Raw genomic sequence first — 18,631 nt, 5'->3', positions numbered from 1 at the left:
TTTATAAATGTCCTTCTGAGGGAGTGAGTCTCCAGAGACAGATGCTTTTGAGCGTTAACATGACATTGCTGTCAGATATGCTGTCTAGAACACAAGTGTAACATTTCAGAAGGTGCATTTGGTCTGTTTCTGATTCAGAATATTTTACATGCTGTACAGTTGGATGTGCTGGTTTTAAAATGTGACAGTTTCAGTATTGGAAGTATGATTGATCTCTGATAGTGTTTGTGCTGATGTGTGCTATAAAGTCTACCACAGCAAGTGTAAAAGTAATAAATACCATACCTTGGTTAGCATAAATGTAAACATCACATTTTCAGTGTACTATGAGCGAAATTATAGTAACTTAAAAAAATATATTGCTAGGAAAGTAAAATTTCCCTGACTGGTTATCATAAAAATGTAAAATCTTTTGTCTCTAACTATTGTAGGAAAGAAAAAAGAATGAACATTTAGAACCATGGCACTCTATTTGAAACAGCATTTTCATTACCATGCAAAGGAATATGTCGGTCAACAAGGTGCATAAATGCTTTGATCAGGTTCTTATTTTAATCAAGTTACTTACGTTTTGATGTCAATTATTGTTTTGCAGTACCAGTTGTGAAGCAGACTTGGGAAAAAGAAGCTGCCCTTTTTGAATACTACAGTGACTATGCAGACACCGCCATTCCTACTATAGATTTAGGCATACCTAATACGGACAGAGGTGAGCTACTGACTCTTGTCAGTTTTGTACAAATAACTGTCTAGAGATGGGTGTTTTAGGGTTGATATGTATATTTGATGTTTAGCATATAATTTAGAAATTCTTTATTTCTATAGCACAATTGTGCTGCCTAAAGGAAAAAAAGATGCTTTTGCCACACAGGAAATGGATGGAGAATACAGTTCACCCATGTATGTAGAAAGTCCTTTGTAGTAGAAACCTAAATACTATGAATATGAAAGCATGGTACACTGAAACACTCCAAGAGACAAAAATTGGTGTTGTTCATCTGGGTAGGTGTAGTAACTCTTGAGTTATTGACCATCTTGAGTAATATCATCAATAGCAGCAGAAGTCATTGATTGATGTCAGAAGACCTCAGACAGTGCCAGCTGGTTACTGAGCATAAACTACTAGTCATATGGTTTTTGAAGTATTATAGTACACGTTGGTGCCTAGTATGTCTTGAGTTAAGCACAAAAACTAAATGTTAAGATTAGAAGACCTTTTTATGACGAATAATGTGGTTTTAAAGTAATATACTTTTTGTTCGAATAGAAAAAAGGGTATGGACATGATGGCTTCCATGAGTTCATTAACTTTAGGGTTTTTTCTTTCATTTGCTATCATTCTTAGGATTTTAGTCTCTGCTAGAGATTATTGCCATCTGGATTAGAGGTGTCCAAGCCTGTTAGCTCTATCTGGCTCACTGGGTCAGTTGTTCGTGTCTCTGGATTATTTCCAGCTGCCCTTTTTTTTGTTCTCCAGAGTGTCTGTGAGATGCAGAGAAAAAACAGGCAGGGATTTCTGTTTGCCTGGGTGCAGTGGGACACGTGCAACCAGTGAGTGTTTTCAGGAGGCAGCAGAGCTGCTGAGCACATGGGGATGACCCGTAAATTATGTGCTCAGTGGTTCTGGTCACACCAGGGAGAAGGGACCTTCCACTGCTACTGGTGTTCTAAACTAAGCAAATTGTGCTGAGTTTGCTCTAATACTCATTCTGAACAAGGATATTTTACTTCTCAACTCCTAGTAAAGGGTATTTTACCTCTCAGCTTCATTATAGTCTTGTGATAAATGTTAAGGCCTTTTCTTGGACAAAGTTATCAGGACTGAGTTGCTGGTGATCAGTACAGTAGATTAATGTAGATTTAAATATTTATATATATGTGTGTGTGTATATATATATGTTTATATATAAAAGTAATGGACCTGTCTGGTACATTATGAAATACTATGAAAATATCTTGGTGTATTTTATAGAACGGTTTTCTATCATATTCTCCTTATTACAAAATCTCCTTTTATTTAAATGTATATATTCTGTTATTTCTCTTCCTTTAGGTCACTGTGGGAAAACTTTTGCAATTTTGGAAAGGTTTTTGAATCATAGCTCTCCCAGAACCCCTTGGTTAGTCATAGTGGATGATGACACATTGATAAGGTATACATTGCAATACTTCAGGAATTACCACCGTTCATATTGATAGCAGTTTTAGCAATATTCATCTCTTCTATGTTTAAGGCATACATTTGTTTTATTAGTTAAGTAGCTTTGTATTCCTTTAAGGAAAAAAATTGTTCCTTGACTGATACTAAAAACAATGGGATCTTCTAACTTGATAGAAGCTATACATATTGGTGTTATTGTGTAATCATATCGTCTGAATGTGACCAAAATGATTCTATGATTACGCACTGTGATTCTTCACTGTAGGTGTGTCCGAGCTGATTGGGTTTAGTTATTTGCTAATACACTTTCTAAAATGTATTCTTCACATAATGTGCCTGAAGCAAGGTGCCCCCAGGTAGGGTCAGTTGTCAGAGCCACTCAGAAGTGTTCAGGGACTTGCTTTTGTTAAAGAATTAGATCCCACGAACATGAAAACTGGCACTGCAGTATGAGTTAAATAGGGCCCAGTGGTCAACCAGCAGGATCACGAACATGAGAATAAATGGTTCAAGACAATACTTTACAATAAATTGTGTGACAGAAAAAGAATTTGGAAGAAGCCATTATTGTAGAATTGTAATATTCATATAACTATATCTACCTTTTTGTTTTCAGTTGCTGGGGTGAGAAGATCATTTGCAAAGATCTTACCATTGTTTGGAAAAAAATAATTTTATGTTTTCTCTGAGTTTTCCTGAGGAGCTTTGCCTCCTTCTCCAGAAAAATATTTTAAGCTAATCAGTTAATCTTTTGGCCAAATTCGTTAGTCATATATCATAGTAAATAACTGATCATAAATTTCTGGTTAGAGTTTGTATCTCTGTTCTATGTAGAACTGCTAAATTTCTGTTATCATTTTTGTGCTATTTGCTAGAATGCCATTTAGGCTAGCAATGTCTGTTTTAAGATGAATGTCTACATGCTCATTTTTTTACTGGATTTTCATATTATAGTATCTTCAGACTCCGGAAATTACTCAGCTGCTATGACCCAAATGAACCAGTGTTTCTCGGAGAGCGTTACGGTTACGGCTTGGGGACAGGAGGATATAGTTATATCACTGGCGGAGGAGGGTAATTTGTTCGAACTCCTACTGAGATCTACAGCAGTCCCTGCTTTGAATGCAAATATTTTGAATTACAACACAAATCAGTTTCAACAGAGGCAGTGATACTTCCTAGTATGATTAAAATGTAATGATGCTCAAAGACCCCAATGTCCTAATGAGTTAGAAGTTGTGCAGCCTGTTGGGAACAGGTTGTAGGGCAAAGCAGTTGGTGCTGAGGATCATGGTCGTTCTGGTTCTGCTGGTCCTGTGCACTGAGTGCGTATTATCAGTTATCAGCACCACACATTTCTCCAGGTGCACATCGTGCAGTCTTATTCCATCTAATAGAATTCATTCTGCATGTTCAGAGACCCTCTTACAGTGTGACTCAAAGTGTAGTAAGCAGATTATCACGATGCTCCTTTTGTTTTTGAACTTCACGTGATGATTTATGGAGAGGTAGCTGAGCAAGGAGTTTGATGTCGATGTCTTGGAAAATAGTTTCTCATAGAAAAGATCATTGTGGGTTGATCTCATGAATGAAACACAAGAGTTCCTATGATTGTATGCAAAATTTCATTTCAATTAATGTGTATATGGACTTTCAGGTTGGCTCATATTGCAGTAAGAACCATTTTAAGACTCTGATCCGTCCATCTTGTGTGTTTAAAGCAAGTAGTGTGGACATCTGAATGTCCTTAGTGTCTTTTTCTGGCTGTAACATTCATAAGTAAAAATCAGTTGACTGGCTTTCTCATTTTTTTGCATAGTTCTATATGATCTTGCTTAAGTGGGGTTTATGCTTGAGTTAAGAAATAAACATTTTACTGGTGGTGGTATGTTTATGAGTTACCAGTCTTATACTTCTATATGGTTTTAGTGTTTGTCTCTTAGTTTCTATTCTGTCACCTAGATGTGGAAGTTTGGGGTTATTTTCATTCTCAGGTTTGAGCAGATAGACACACAGATCATCCATCTTGCTCCATACCCTAATTTTGAGAAGATTTGCTCTAAGTGAAGAATTCTATATAACTGAAGGGATACAGTCCAGATAATCAACTAGCAAGTATTTTCCCCAAACTTATGCAATTTACATCGTACCTTCTGTGTAGAAACACTGGCTGGTCACAAGTCCCAACTATTTTTTGTTGTATTTTTTTTTTTTTTCAAGGCTCTAGCTTATTTTTCCTTCTCTGTTTGATCTGAGTACTGAGATACAACTGAAGTTGTTTCAACTTCAGGGAGTTGTATACAACTTCCTATTGTGCATGTATTCTTATGGTACATGCAGTTTTCAAAGTTGCAGTGATAGTCATGGAATATTTTACAACTTCAATCTGGCAATATTCTCAGGTCAGTTTGCCTCAGCATTCAGTACCTGTAGAAGTTTTGCCATGTCCCAGTGTCAAAGGATTGTCACATAGTGAATGAACTCAAGAAGCCATGTAGCGATTTCAGGGTGTGAATCTTCTTAGTATAACTTGTAGTATCTAGAGTAGCCTGTATTCTGTTGAGACTGGGTGGCTTCAGAAAAGGCAACTATGGAACACTAGGCAAGAGTATATTCCATCAGCTGTTGAATTTAAGATATCATCATGTTTCTGGTCTATTTAAGGCTTATTTAAGTGATAATGATCTAAGAGCTCCAGGCTTTGGTTGGTATTTAGATGAGCAAGAAAGTCAGAATGAACAGAAGAGCCTTGCAATGGCTTCAAGGAACATTTTTTCCTTATGGAGGGAACTCGGTATAACAGGGGATTAAAGGAATGACAGTTCAGGTTTAGAGTTCTTTTCATTTAATTGCTACAGGATAACTAATGACAATACGTTTGAGTAAGATAGAAGAGAATATCCTTTTAAAGTCCTGGGCAAATTAAGGAAGAATTGTCAGCTGTGGCAAAAATCGTGGCTAGCCAAGTAATTGTTGGAATAGCAACAATTGGCATAATTGGTACAATTAATTTTGATTATATGAAGCAATTATCTTTCAGAAAATGCCTCTTGCACTACTTGTCAGTGCTGACTTCTCCAATTCTGAAACTTCAGACGTTGCACCAGAGGGCTACATTTTGTCCTGCAGTTTCATATTGTTTAGCAATATTTATTATTTACAGTCATTTGGCTTCTCTAGTAGTTATTGTCTTATACGTTTCATTTGCTTTTTCATTCAGGATGGTTTTCAGCAGAACAGCTGTTCAGAAACTACTTGCTAGTAAATGCCGGTGTTACAGCATGGATGCGCCTGATGATATGGTCCTGGGGATGTGTTTCAGTGGCTTAGGAATCCCTATAACACATAGTCCACTCTTTCATCAGGTCAGAGAGTTATTTTTCCTGGTATTTAAAATATATTTTATTCTTTTAAGTATGCACATAACCAGGATTCATAAATATTGCAAACCCTATCAACATGTAATAACTATAGCCAGGAGACTGCTGCTGTACTTTATTTCTCTCCAGAACAAGTTTGATCAAGGAAGTAAGAATATTCTCAAAGTGTGGATTACTACAGTGCTTCAATAATTTATAAGATACTTCAGTTGTCCTGTAAGTACATTTTATAAAAAATGCAGTCAGAGGTGGGAACTTTGAAAAACTAATAGAATTGGGAGCCACATACTTTAAATACTTGTGATATGTGTGCTAAGAAAAGAAAAAAACCTGGACGACAATACTATTTTATTCAGGTAGTGGAGCACTGACTGTAAATTTTTTCAGTAAATTTATCTTCTCTACATCTCCAATTTTGCTATTGATTCAGTGTTTGCTATTCAGAAATATCTCATTAGTGAAGATGTAAAAGTATTCCTAAAACTGTTGCTTTTGTGAGGGATTCTAAAGAATGGTATAAATATGACAAATTGCCTTATGCTAGTACAAGGGAAGAAGAGGTTACAAAACATAATTTCCCTGTGAGTATGTTCTCCATTTTGGGAGAAGTGTGTTGGAACAGATTTGAATCTTGTTTGTGTCTTCCAGAATATTTAACAATGCAAGTGTAAGTGTCACAGTGGAAAACACAATTCATTGAGTCCCAGAGAGATTTGCTGCCTTGTAAACCAAATAAACACCTTCCTCCCATGGTATTAAAGGGAAGAAGCACTTACGATTTTTACCAAATAGTGCATTTTTTTTTTAATCAGCATTTCAATCAGTGTAGTGTTCCATGGTTTTCAGGTGTTAATCTAGTTTAAAAACTGGGAAGACCTTATGTATCTGGGTACAAACTGAGATTAATAGGCTATTTGAAAATTAGTAGATTGCCATGTAATTCAAAGCAGCTGTCAGTGCAGGGGGGGAAGTTTGCTATTTAAATTATCAGTTTTTCCTCTATTAAGATTTTCTTTCTGATTACATTTACTATTTGGAGAAATGGGAAGGCTGAGAATGCACTATTCAATATTTAAATTTCTTGTCCATATAAAAATAATTGATCTGTTTACTTTCCTGTTTTGTTTATCATTGCTTATTCCTCTCAGTGTAAGTATTAAAGCAAGTAACGCATCTTATAAAATTAACAGTTATTGAATACTTTGTGCTTCCAAGGTTGTTTTTAAAACAAGAAACAAAAAACTCACCTGATTGAGAGTTGGAAAGAACAGAACTCATTTTACAGATTTGTAGGAAGGGCCCTTACACAACAGAACAAAGCACTTCCTTGAAATCCTTAAAGGTTGTGCATTTGATACCGAATCGCTTTAAAAGTGAAATCTTAGAAGTTTGATTTTTCCACATAGAAAATTACACTTGAATTGTAATTCATCTTTATTGTTGCTTGTAACAAATTCTAATTTAACATACCTTGAGTGAAAGTTAACCTGGAGGGGAAAACTACTGTAGAAAAATTGAGTGTGCTTATTCTGTGAATTGCACTATTATGCAACAAATAGTTTAAAAATGAGAAAACTAAAATTGGATTTTCTGTCAACCAGAAAATTATTTTTTAAAGACTTGACTGAAATACTATGATGTACAATGGTCCCTGAAGTACATAAATCCAAAATTGTACTATCTATTATGAAACAAAAGCACAGATATCCTCATCCTTAGAGTGTCTGTGATGTGACAGCATTTGCTTGCTCACACTGGTTTCCTGTTTGCCACATCCTGAGGTAGAGACGTATTCTGTAACCTGTTCCAGAGGCTTTTGACATGCTGAGACTCTTGAAGGGAACAGGAACCTTCTCATGTTGAGTAGCAGCCAGGGTTGTGGTCTTAAAATACAAAATCTGGGCAATCGCAGTGTATTTGGCTTTTGTAGAAAACCAAGTACAAATTCTAACACCAAAAAAAGGCAAAAATTACAGTAACTGAACCCACAAAACATAAGGAAGAAGAAATTCAGGGAATTTATATCTTAAGGTCAACCACCTGTAAAGCAGTATGATTCTTAGCAAGCAATGTAATAAAAATTTTAGCTGTTAGAGCAGATTTTATTCTTCTAGGATCATCAAAACAGCAAAATTTTGTCTGTAGCTCAATATAAAGCTGATTGATTTTCAAATGGTGAAAATCTTTGCTCTCAGATATCTAAAAGCTGTCTCTATCCAAAGTAAATTCTTCAGGTTTTTGAAATCTAAATATTCATTAAAGTTTTTTTTCAAACGTGTTGAGGGCGGTAGGCTCCCTCTTGATTTCTCCAGTGGAATTTTTAAAAATATGCATTTGGTGGTGTAAGTATCAAAATTTAAAAGAAAAACACCACCACATATTCAGATTTCTTAATATCAAATGTTGTTGCCCAGGGTTATGGCTGTTTTATATACAGAACTGCATGAAGAATGCAGCATGTAGGATTCATTCACACCACTGTAAGTAGGTGAAGGGTGCAGTATTAAATCAGTTAGTAGCTTAGGCATCATATCACTGGTTCAGAACCCAAATTACTCAATTTTCTTCCCGTGTTTTATATCTAGGAAAAAAAAAAAGTGTGCCTTTCATACATTTCTCTTTACAGAAACTCTATTTACAATGGCAAAATCTAGTTATTTCACCAGGGACCACTGCAGGTGTGGCTTTTTTATATGATGATGCACTTAAAGGCCATTAAACTGTCAGGAAATGAAACGCGCTTGGTGCATTAGGAAGTCAGCTGCATCATGTAGCTGTGGTGTTAATTCTGTAGCTTTTGATATAACCTGACGAAGAAAAGCAATGCAATTTTCCAGCACCACAATATTTCCTGCCTTTGGTAATGTTTCTCCATCATAAAACTTTGTGTATTTCAGCTGCTTCTGGCATTATTAGGATCCGACAATCACACTGGCGGCGCTGGCAGCTCTCGTTTAGAGGAGGGGCAAGAGAATATTACTTAAAATCATTGTGTCATTATTGAACCAAAGCTGTATATTTGAAAAGATGCAATACAAACTACACTGTTTGTCACTTGCTTTCATTTAATGGCTATTTAATCCTGAGAAACAGAGCATATTGAATATCTGTGTACTTCTTAGCATGATGACTGCAGTGTGAGTTGACGGGCTAAACTAATGCCTATCAGTTCATTTAGCAGAGTGATGTAAAAATGCCCTTTGTTATCATCTCATGTATTTTGTCAGTGCCACATTGCTTTGTTATGATACAGAGGCCACTGAACAGCGATACTTTTGTTCTAAAATTATTCCTCCTCACTCAGTACTTGTGGTTTTGGTTTATTCTTCCATTTTAGGCAAGGCCAATGGACTACCCAAAAGGCTACCTTTCTCACCAAATCCCAGTATCATTTCACAAGCATTGGAATATTGATCCAGTGAAGGTGTATTTCACGTGGCTGGCACCAAACGCAGAAGAGTCACTTGGTGGAAAGAAAGTTGGATATAACAGAGAGGATTTATAAGCAGTAGAAGGATGTAAGTGTTGATTAATGTACTGCAGATGAGAGATAGTCACTACTGTGATTTTTATATTGTTCTCACGTTGTTCTTCTGTTCATGACATAGAAGGCAATGTTTTGTTCCTGTTGGTTATATTCCTTCAGAGCAATGGAAGGCAACAGCTAATTGACTTTTGGATTCTTTTTTTACACTTGGTTTCTTTTTAAAATGTTTTGGGGTTTTGTCTGCCAATGAACTTGACACACATTTAAAATGTCTCATACAGCTTCATCTGTGTTCTGGTTTGGACTTTGAGTCAGACAGCATCAATTTAAATTTCCTTCCTTTGTTCTGTGAAAAGCTGAAGCTGTGTATTTGGGAGCCTAATACTGAACGTGTGTTGAATGTCTGTTGACCATCACCTCTCATTGACCTGCAGACAACAGTTCTCTAAACTGTTCTGGACCAGATTCTTGATAACTCAGAGAGGAGACATGGTTTTGTTTCTGTGGCCAGGTTTCTGTGAAGGCTGTATTCCTTTATACTCATTTCAGTTAGAAATATTGTAGTTTCTTGGGACAGGTGGACCACTGTTGTACCTTGTAAGTTTATTAGCATTTGTGAGGATTGTCGTGTTCAAAATGAGAATAAAAGGTTAAGCACAGGGATTTCTTACGTGGCCACGGGAGGTCACTGTGGCTCTTTTAGAAACCTAAGTCACTGTGTATCTATTTGGCAACTATAAATGTGACTCTTAAGGATTTTTGCAGAACTAACACTTCAGTATTCCTGATGTGTGCATTTCAATAGTATATGGATGCCAGCTTTAAAAAGTTTGTAGTATTCCTAATTTATATCATCAAGATAAGTAATTTTATGCATACAACATGTAAAGAGTGATTCATATTTAAAATGTTCTTGATTTTTTTCTTTGAGTAATTCAGTTTTGTAAAAATGTTTGTACAAAAACTGGTTTTAGGATGTTCTAAACTAATTTTGATACTGTAAAACTGCTCCTTTTAAGATGACAGTATATGGCACTTGTATGCTGTTATTTAACTTTGCTTGCTATATTGTAACCAAATACAGGGTCTTAAAGCCATATTGCTGGTGCAATTTGTGTTTTGTTTTCTTTGACTAAGTTAAAAATTGATTCCATTCCAAAAGTGATGCAATACTTGCTCTTAAATCAAAGTAGGGGAGCCATTGATTCCTGTTTCAGTAAGAACTGAAGTTGTATAAACTTTTGTTGTTGAATGTAGCTTGTGGAATTTTAAGCATTTGAATAGCAAGCACATATAATAGATTCAAATTATAACCAAATAGGAGCAATCCATGTTATGTCTTTTTCATTTTTTCTTCCCACTATCAGTGCCTTAAACAGTAGACATTGTACTGATACTAGGACTATGGTCTCCAGTACCATGGGTGAATTGTTAATCATGTTTCCTGTTTAGAACTGTGAGAGCTGAAAGCTGAATAAAAACATTCTTCTTTAACCTTTTGTGCCTTCTTCCTCTTTGCACACTGAGTACAGGATTATTTAAGCACCCATGTCGTGATTTTATCACCTGAGTAGTATTCTATAGTCCGTTGTACTAAAAGGCAGTTTAAACATTTTTTGTTTTGTCATATTCTGTCCTGACATGCTTCCCCAGATTAAGTTAATTTTCAAGTGTCTGGTTTTGAGCAAACAAAAAATGTTTTTGCAGTAGACACCTCATGTGATTGGGAATCTTGGTGCTATCACAAAATACGTCATTATCAAGTTCTCCAAATGTCTTGCAACATAGTCCAATCACTACCCACTTCAAACTAGTGATACTTTACATCTCCTTGGGCTCTGTGGAGCGAGGAATAGGTTGGGCAAAGACAACTCACTTTGGGTCCATGCTGCGTTGCACTTGGAGGCTTCAGTCTTATTTAGAGGTTGGGAGCCATCGTCTCATTCACTGCTCGCTTACTTGGACTTTTGCTTCTGGTCTGACAAATGTGGTAGGAGCTGTGCTAAAGTCCATCTTTTCTCCTGCTGTTAACTCTGGGTTTTACTGCAAGGATTCTGGAGGTTTTAGTAAGCGTTAGACTTCCCGATTCTCATCTCCGTAGTTTTGAAAGCAATGAATTTACTCAAATATTCTGCCCCCAAAACTCTGATCTTTGAGACATAACTAATGCTATGCAACCCTAGCAGCAACATGACGAAAGTGACCTTTTATTCCATGAACTAAAAAATTCAAGCAGAGGATCCCAGAGAGTTTCTGAAAACAAGATGTGAAGCCTTCTATATTAAATATAGTTTTAGTAGACTCAGCAAGGCTGTTAATATCTGAAATCTAAAGACAAAATTGTGTGTTAATGAGCCTGAACAATACTAATGCTTCTAAGGAAAATCAAGAGGATTATAAATGGTGAAATGTTAAAGCAAAGCAAAAGAAGGGGAATTAACAACTCACTTTTGTAACAGTCAGATTAAAACGGGACAGCAAAGGTGACTGACTGCTTGAAGTTCCCTTGTCTGGGACATTCCAGAATTATGGTGTGAAAATCTGGGAGTCATTAATGACTGGTTTTAATGTTTATAACATAGAAAATTACCATGTATTAAGATATTTCTCTCATGACATTCTTTTGATAGTTTGGGTGGTTGGTTAATCTGTTTTCACGAGCCAAAAAGCAGTATTGAAATATAGATGCCTTCAATATAGCAGGACATGTAAATGATGAGAGATTAAGTACTTGAGTCCCACGTGTGATTACAAATGAGAATGAGGGCTGTGAATCCATTTTGATTTCCCTACATCTGCAGAAGGCCCAGGCATGGAGAGACCCCAAAGGAACTGACCTTTTTCTCTTCCTGTGTGAGAAGGAAAATGAGCAGGAGTCGGGCAGCTTGCTACCAGGGTAACTTTCTTTTTTTGCAGGAAAACTTTTCCAGCAGGGTAAGTTTCTTTTTGTGTGGGAAAACTTTGCCCTAACACCACTTTAAGGACTGCTGCCCTGAGGGAGGAGTGCAGATGACTTTGTTTTCAGTTCCTTAATTTGTCATGGTTCAAGACTTCTGTTATCATGGCTGGAATTAGAATATGTCTCAGCCAGAGGCCCAAGGCACCATTCCATTAGATGCCCAGAAAGTGGGACCAACCCTGGGAAGGGCTGCCACAACAGGCTGCTTGGAAGTGCCTCCAAAGCCAGTCATGACACTTCTCTTTTCCCAAGATCTCCTAGGAATCGTGTTTGAGGACAAATTGATTTGAGGTCAATCTGCTCCAAAGTCTAAGTAGAAATCTGTGGAAGGCAGCGCTGAACCTGGGGTCTTTCCAAATCCTGTGATTCAGAGGAGTAATTTATGTCTCTCCCTCATCTGGCTGACTTCCAGGGTCCTCAGACAGAGCACCATAACTCAGCATGCCTCCACCTGGACAAAACAATTCTGTTTCCCATCTTCCTAATGTGGCAGAAGAAACCCAAAGCCCCTTCCCCTCCTGCCCAAGTTGCTCACAGAGCACCATCCAAACCTGTCCTCCTTCACGTTGCAGGACCTGAATGAAATATAGTCATGGCTGCTGAGCAGCTGGCAGAGGCCTGGTGGCCACCCATGGCTGCCTAAAAGACCCTGTGTTCTTCCCACCACTTGGGAAGTGGCAGGTCTCCTTTATGGGACTTTCACCTCTGTTATTTTGTGCTGTCTGCTAGGGCTGAGGGAGTCTGTTCTTTGTGGATGATTTCCACAAATCGCCCTTCAGGAAAGTCTTTCTAAAGATCTCCACATCCCACAGTTCTTGTGGTTTTTTGTGGGCCCTAGTTATGGTTTTTCCTGAACGATGCCCCACCTCAGCATGGCTTAAGTCTGTCACAGCAGTTTCCTTTGAGTTTCTGGATGTCTTACTGCCACAGCTACTCGTGAAAGGTACAGATTAAAATAATAGGCTGGACACATTAAAAATTATAGCAGATCATCCATAGCAAGCTTCTTCATTGGTAGGATACCCCTTCAGATATCTGAAGCTTTTTCTGTGTTTATGACAGTTTCCTTCACACTACATGTTGAGATCACCTGTTCTGTTTCCCCTGACATCTCACCATGAAGACTGAGATCCTGGGTGCACCAGAGGACCTGTGCGCTTACTACAGATAACCTGTGGAGCAATACATCCACCAGCTCCTGGTCTGGAGAGCACATGGGCCCATAACACCTGAATTTAAATCTAAATTATCATTCAGACTACTCCAGTAATTCAGAAGTGATCTCTTTCCCCCAGGTTTTGTGATGTCCTCTGATACACAGCAATTCCTGCTGCCACTTGGCTCTAAAGTTAGTAATTTATTACTAAAACCACAAAAAACTGGCAGAAAGATGAGGGAAGTAGCTGTGTGGAAGCACAAGCCTTGAGCCAGTACAATATCACCATCACCCAGAATGTGCTCTAAGGGAACTGCTTCTTGAGAGCTGAAGCTCCAAGCAGTGACGTTTCTTGGTCTTGTCTATAATTTTCTGTTGTGCGTGGCAGAAACTAGCTCTGTGCCGCCTGCAAAGTCCCTTTGATGCCAGACTGTGAACAGAGCCATGCCATTTCTCTTGGCTTGAGAACAAGAAGAAGACAGAGCTCAGATCTAGCTGGGCTGAAATACTCCAGGTGAGAAATTCATTGTCTCCCATCAGTATTAATCACACTCAGTCCCTGAGAGGACTTGAGCCAATGCTGTACTGGCTGCTTCTGGGTGAGCAGACCCCTTGTATTTTACTGCCCTATGGGAGTGCCTGTCAGAGCTGTTTCTCAAGAAAATAGCACATTCCCACAGACATTCAGAATCACAGAATAGCTCAGGTGCTTCTGGAGGTCCCCTGATCAAGCTCCCCTGTCCAAGCAGGGCCACCTACAGCAGGCTGCCCAGGACCATGTCCAGAGGGCTTTTTAATATCTCCAGGAATGTAGACCCACCACCTCTTGGTCCAACCTGTGCCAGTGTTGATCATCCTCGCAGTATAAAAGGGTTGTCCTATGTTTAATTGGACTTTCCTGTGTTTCAGTTTGTGCCCGTTGCCTCTTCTCCTGTCACTGAGTATCACTGAGAAGACTTTGGCTCTGTCTAATCTACACCTTTCCATCAGATACTTATTGATAAGATCTGCCCTGAGCCTTTGCCTCTGAGAAGTCTCTGAAGCTGCCTAACATGGGCTCAGATCCAATTTATTTTTACTTATTTGACAGGTTCTCTTTAACCTGGCAAGGTGACTCTAAGCACTTTCCTCCAGAGCCTGTTTACAGGTTTGTAATAAGTGTCACAGTTGCCAGGCATTTGCTGCATGGTGAGAAGCTGCTGAGAATAATTAGCACCAAGGGGAAAATGTCAAAGAGATTGAGGTGTAGCATTTATACAAAACGCTCCTGCTTTTTGGAGATTCTATCAGCAGCAGCATGAAACCTCTGTGAGTCCCTGACCCCCAGGCTTCACGCCACCTACACAGCTGTGCAGAGCAAGTGCCCCCCAGGAGTCCCAGTTCTCTTTCCCACAAGGCTGGTGCCGGCAGCGCTGGGAGCTGCGGAGCCACACGAGCTCCTCGGTGCCCCAGCACCCCACACCGGGACCTTTCTGCAGGATGGGTTATCTGCAGCTCACATCCCTGTAGGAAGCTGCCCAGGCTGTCTGCATCGCTTACCTCACATCACTGCTCATCGCTGCTCTCCAGTTACCTCATGTCCCTGCTTGGTTTTGCCACCAGCCACTGTACCCAGCTCTCCAGATCTGCACATCAGTCCCCCAGTATCGATGATGAGTTATGCAGCACGTTCCTCCTGCTGCCCTCATCTCACTCAAAATTAATCGGGCAGTTACCACTGTCAATTGCAGCTTTTAAATCTTCTGCTTGTGAAGGAGAGTCTGTTTTCAATTAACCCTTTGCCCCCTTGCAGCGGTCATTACCAGCATTTAACATAAGGGGTTTATTGAAGCTCTCTCAGGGGTTACCTTGCTCAGACGTGGGAAGGGTCACACTGGAGGCACTGGGGAGGGATGGGTCAGTTCCTCCAGCTCCTCTCTTGCTCTGTGGCTTCCCTGGCACTCAGTGTGAAGTGGGTGAAGTGGTCCCCTCCTGCCAGCGCGCAGGTGATCTGCTTGTAACAGCACATGCTTCGTTGTGCCGGTTATTTGCTGGTGAGATTGAAGCTTCTCCACACCAGAGTCTCTTTACCAGTGCAAAGAATGGAAGAAAAGTGTTTGCTGCTGAGGCTAAGCAGAGGGCTCAAAGCATCTAAGGGCTTGGTACAGGCAGATATTTCCATGAATGTTCACAAGAAATTGCTTCCATACTGAAAAGAAAAAAAAACAAAACAAAACAAAACCAAAAAGCAACTATATATATTTCTCCAGTGATGGCCCCAATAAGACTTAAGAACCAGTTTCTATCTACAGAGCACTTCAGGAGCAGCAAAGCAGCTCAATGCAGCCCCACCACCAAGTGCAGAGCACACTGGGACCAGCAAGCGAGAATTTGCTGCCCTCTTGCAAGGAGCTGCTCCCTGGTGGTGGCTTCCCAGGGCTCTGCCTCAGCCCTCAGAGGAATTACTGCTGCTGGTTTCAAGGAAGAAGAATTCACAGGCTGGGCTGATCAGAGGAAATTTTTTCACTGGAATCATTTGAAGAGGCAATATAACTACGGGTTTTAGTCAGTTCTCAGGGATCTGACCTGTGGGTGATAGCTTGGAGAAGACAATCTTAAGCTGTTTCAACTTGTGAGATATGAATATTGTTTTCTGCAGTGTCCCTGACCCTCAGAAAAGTGCCCACTTGTCCATTAAGTCCTCCTGAGTAGTGAAAAATTAATTATTAACTGCAGATTTCTAGGTAACCATGTTATACTCTCCTCTCCCACCTGCAAATAAATAAAACTCCAGACTTCAGTAGCAGTACCTGTGGAGTGTGTGCTCACAGAGAATTATAGACACGTGTACTTCAAATTACATATGTACATTTATAAGACCTATTTCAAAGACCTGTTATTCTCTCAAACCTCAGTGTTAATAGCTCCTAGGAACTGAGTCACCACCATTAAGATCCTATATTTACATCTCACTATCACTGGACTAGGAAATTATGGTACAATATAGGGGAGCATACGGTTAATGATTTCTACTGTCCTGTTTAATTTTCTCAGGTGTTCCTAATGCTTTTCTTGGCCAAATCCCTTTCTAAAGTGCCCCCTTCACTTGTGCTGAAATACCCCAAAGGGATCCAGGCATTAAAGCACAAGGCTTTAGACTCCAGAACTGCAGCTATTTTTGACTAAACTATTCAGATACTCGAGTACCCATTAGTGAGAAGAGCCAGAATAATGATCAGTCATGATGGTGTGGCAACGTTAGGCTTTTAGGCCTCTACTGGGGTTTACAGACAAGATGTTCCTGGACCTACTGGTAGTGATAGAATATGTTCAACCCATCCAGAACACCAAGCTTTCTGTTACCCAGGCATGTGGTGGTGACATCGCTACCTACAAGATGGGAAGTCATCTGACAGGGAGCCTGGGCACTCACCTCTAAGCTTTAAGCAGAAACCTTCTGTGCTACCTGGAGGTACTGGACTACATGGAGCAGCAGTGGTGTACAGGTCGGTGTTGAAGATCTTCAATTTTGGGTTGAGTACTTACGTACCCAGAGGAGCAGTGTACAGACCCTAGGTCTTCCTCTCTACTGGCCGAGAAGCTGCTGGATCTTTTGATCTAAAGGAAGGTGTGAGGCCCAGTCACAGGGGACAGGCTGCAGTTGCCCAGCTTTCCTGTTGAGAAATGTTTAGCAAAGTTCTGGCTGTATCACTGTAGCCACAAAGCACACAAAGCCACAAAGCATCTCTCTGCAGCAGAGTCATTTATATCCCCTCTCACAGTAACTGGGAGACCAAAGGAAATAACAGATGTGGTGTTCCATAGTAGATATTGGGCTTTTGTTCTCAGGCACTGTGAGTAATGTTGCAAGACTACCTTAATTCTTTCTTTTTAGAATTTATTTTTTAAAGCACTCTTTGTAATATTGCTCTTAGAAAGACTTCTGCACAAACAGAAATAGCCTTATTTAGACAAATACAAATCATGTTTGAGCTGAGTCATCCCCTTCAGGGTACAATTAATTATTCAAGAAATACATATCTAAATGTTGCATAAGAGCTCTCTTCCTACTGAAATTATCAAATACATTTAAAAATTTATTAAGGAGGAGACAAACAGCCTCAAATAACTTTGCGAACTTCTAATTATTTTCAAGATCATTTCAAAGCCAGTATAAAACGTCCACGTGTAATTCAGCATACTGCTATGAGCTATATGTGCTCCCAGGCATGCAGAGCTCCCCAGACAAAATCATACCATAATCCCTGAATCCTTTACTACTGGATGCTGTATCACTGCCCTCACAGAAAACAGTGAGCTCACATTGTTGACTTCTCTGGAAGCAGAACTGCCCCTGAGATCACCAGTGGTGACAGCGAGACCTGGTGAGCCCAGCCTGCAGCACCCCTGTCCTGCAGCACCCCTGTCCTGCAGGACCCCTTTGTTTCCAGAACACACCTTGTGCCTCAGACCTCTCCCCACCACCTCCATTTCGGAGCAGCAGCATCCTTCCCAGGCAGCAGTAGTCCAGAACTGATCCAAAACTGTGATCTGGTTCCAAACAAAACGAGGGTAAAGCCTGAGTTTAAACACTTGCTCTAAGAGGTTATTGGGTAGAAAATTATGACAGTTTGTTTTTCCTAGACACAAGAAGCAGGGATTTTAAACAATAAGCTACTAAATAATAAATATTATAATCTTTGCTGGGAAAGTGTCTCAAATTATTTTCTTTATGAATAAGGAAGATAAAAAAGGAGATTTACTCACAGGCTAGAGAAAGTAACGATTTTTTATTTCTCTTCTTATTCGTCCTGGGTTGTCGATCAGGCCTGACAGACAGACACAGGTAAATGCTCTGTAAAAACAACAGGGATGAATTAACCTGGTGGGTTTTCTTCAGAGGCATGCTGCAAAGCTCTAGGTATTTCATCAGTCCTGCAGGGATAATTGCAAATCTGTCAGTTCCTCCTAAAACACGTCAAACTTTCACACAGCTTGGCTCTCGGAATAGGTGTTGCTTAACGAAGACTATTAGAAACTCTTTTCCGTGCAGTCTTCGACTGCCCTGCCAAAACAGTCATCTCTATTTCTTCCTTTCTTTCTCAATGATCTTCTTCCCCCTCAAAGCTTGTTTTTTTGCCTAATGAACCTAACTTCCAAACAGACATTTAGCAGGAAGCCTGAGGGGACCCCAGTCATCACCCCACCCCAACTAGGCTGGTGTGCCCTTGACATTGGCACAGACATCTTATTTAAACCAAGGCTACCTGTGAAACCGAAAATGCCCAGATCACCTCAGATGTATTCTCCTGCTCCTCCTGCTTGCCATTTTTGCCACTTTTTTCTTTGCATTGAGATATCAGCATATTTTATTACATTTTGTTTCCACAGGGGAGGCAGTTGTGCCATCGGCTGACAGGGATGATGCAAAGAAGCACCCCAGGTCCCCTGAGCATCAGTGTTTTCACCGGTCCCCCTCTGAAAAAACCAAGCAGTGGTATTTTCTTGC

At 39.7% G+C, this 18,631-nt stretch overlaps 1 protein-coding gene and 1 long non-coding RNA gene across 6 annotated transcripts in view; one reads left to right on the top strand and one right to left on the bottom strand.

Annotated features, from left to right (window-relative positions):
* The window catches only part of B3GLCT (beta 3-glucosyltransferase), a 66,879-nt gene extending 52,215 nt beyond the window's left edge, over positions 1 to 14,664 (top strand). Inside the window, exons 11-16 of one of the 3 annotated variants that reach the window (XM_082043030.1) lie at positions 596 to 709; positions 2,054 to 2,153; positions 3,116 to 3,235; positions 5,382 to 5,526; positions 8,879 to 9,059; positions 13,532 to 14,664. In XM_082043030.1, coding sequence (XP_081899156.1) covers positions 596 to 709; positions 2,054 to 2,153; positions 3,116 to 3,235; positions 5,382 to 5,526; positions 8,879 to 9,046 — 647 coding nt within the window. In that variant the 3' untranslated portion in view covers positions 9,047 to 9,059; positions 13,532 to 14,664. Of the gene's footprint in view, positions 1 to 595; positions 710 to 2,053; positions 2,154 to 3,115; positions 3,236 to 5,381; positions 5,758 to 8,878; positions 10,523 to 13,531 lie in introns of those variants that run through there. The other 2 variants (XM_082043029.1, XM_082043028.1) reach the window with 2 other exon arrangements.
* LOC309435122 lies at positions 10,659 to 17,993 on the bottom strand. Of its 3 annotated transcripts, none has more exons than XR_014183111.1 (4): positions 17,890 to 17,993; positions 16,589 to 16,796; positions 14,683 to 15,331; positions 10,659 to 11,356 (listed from the first exon to the last, which is right to left on the bottom strand). It is a non-coding gene; the product is annotated as an uncharacterized lncRNA (long non-coding RNA). The 3 variants fall into 3 exon arrangements; XR_014183112.1 differs by having other exon boundaries at positions 16,669 to 16,796; XR_014183113.1 differs by having other exon boundaries at positions 16,673 to 16,796.
* Between the last annotated feature and the right edge of the window lie 638 nt (positions 17,994 to 18,631).

This window comes from Streptopelia decaocto (genome assembly GCF_964273445.1).
Source record: "Streptopelia decaocto genome assembly, chromosome: 1".
Classification (NCBI taxonomy): domain Eukaryota; kingdom Metazoa; phylum Chordata; class Aves; order Columbiformes; family Columbidae; genus Streptopelia; species Streptopelia decaocto.
This window is presented reverse-complemented; position numbering and strand designations above follow the sequence as displayed.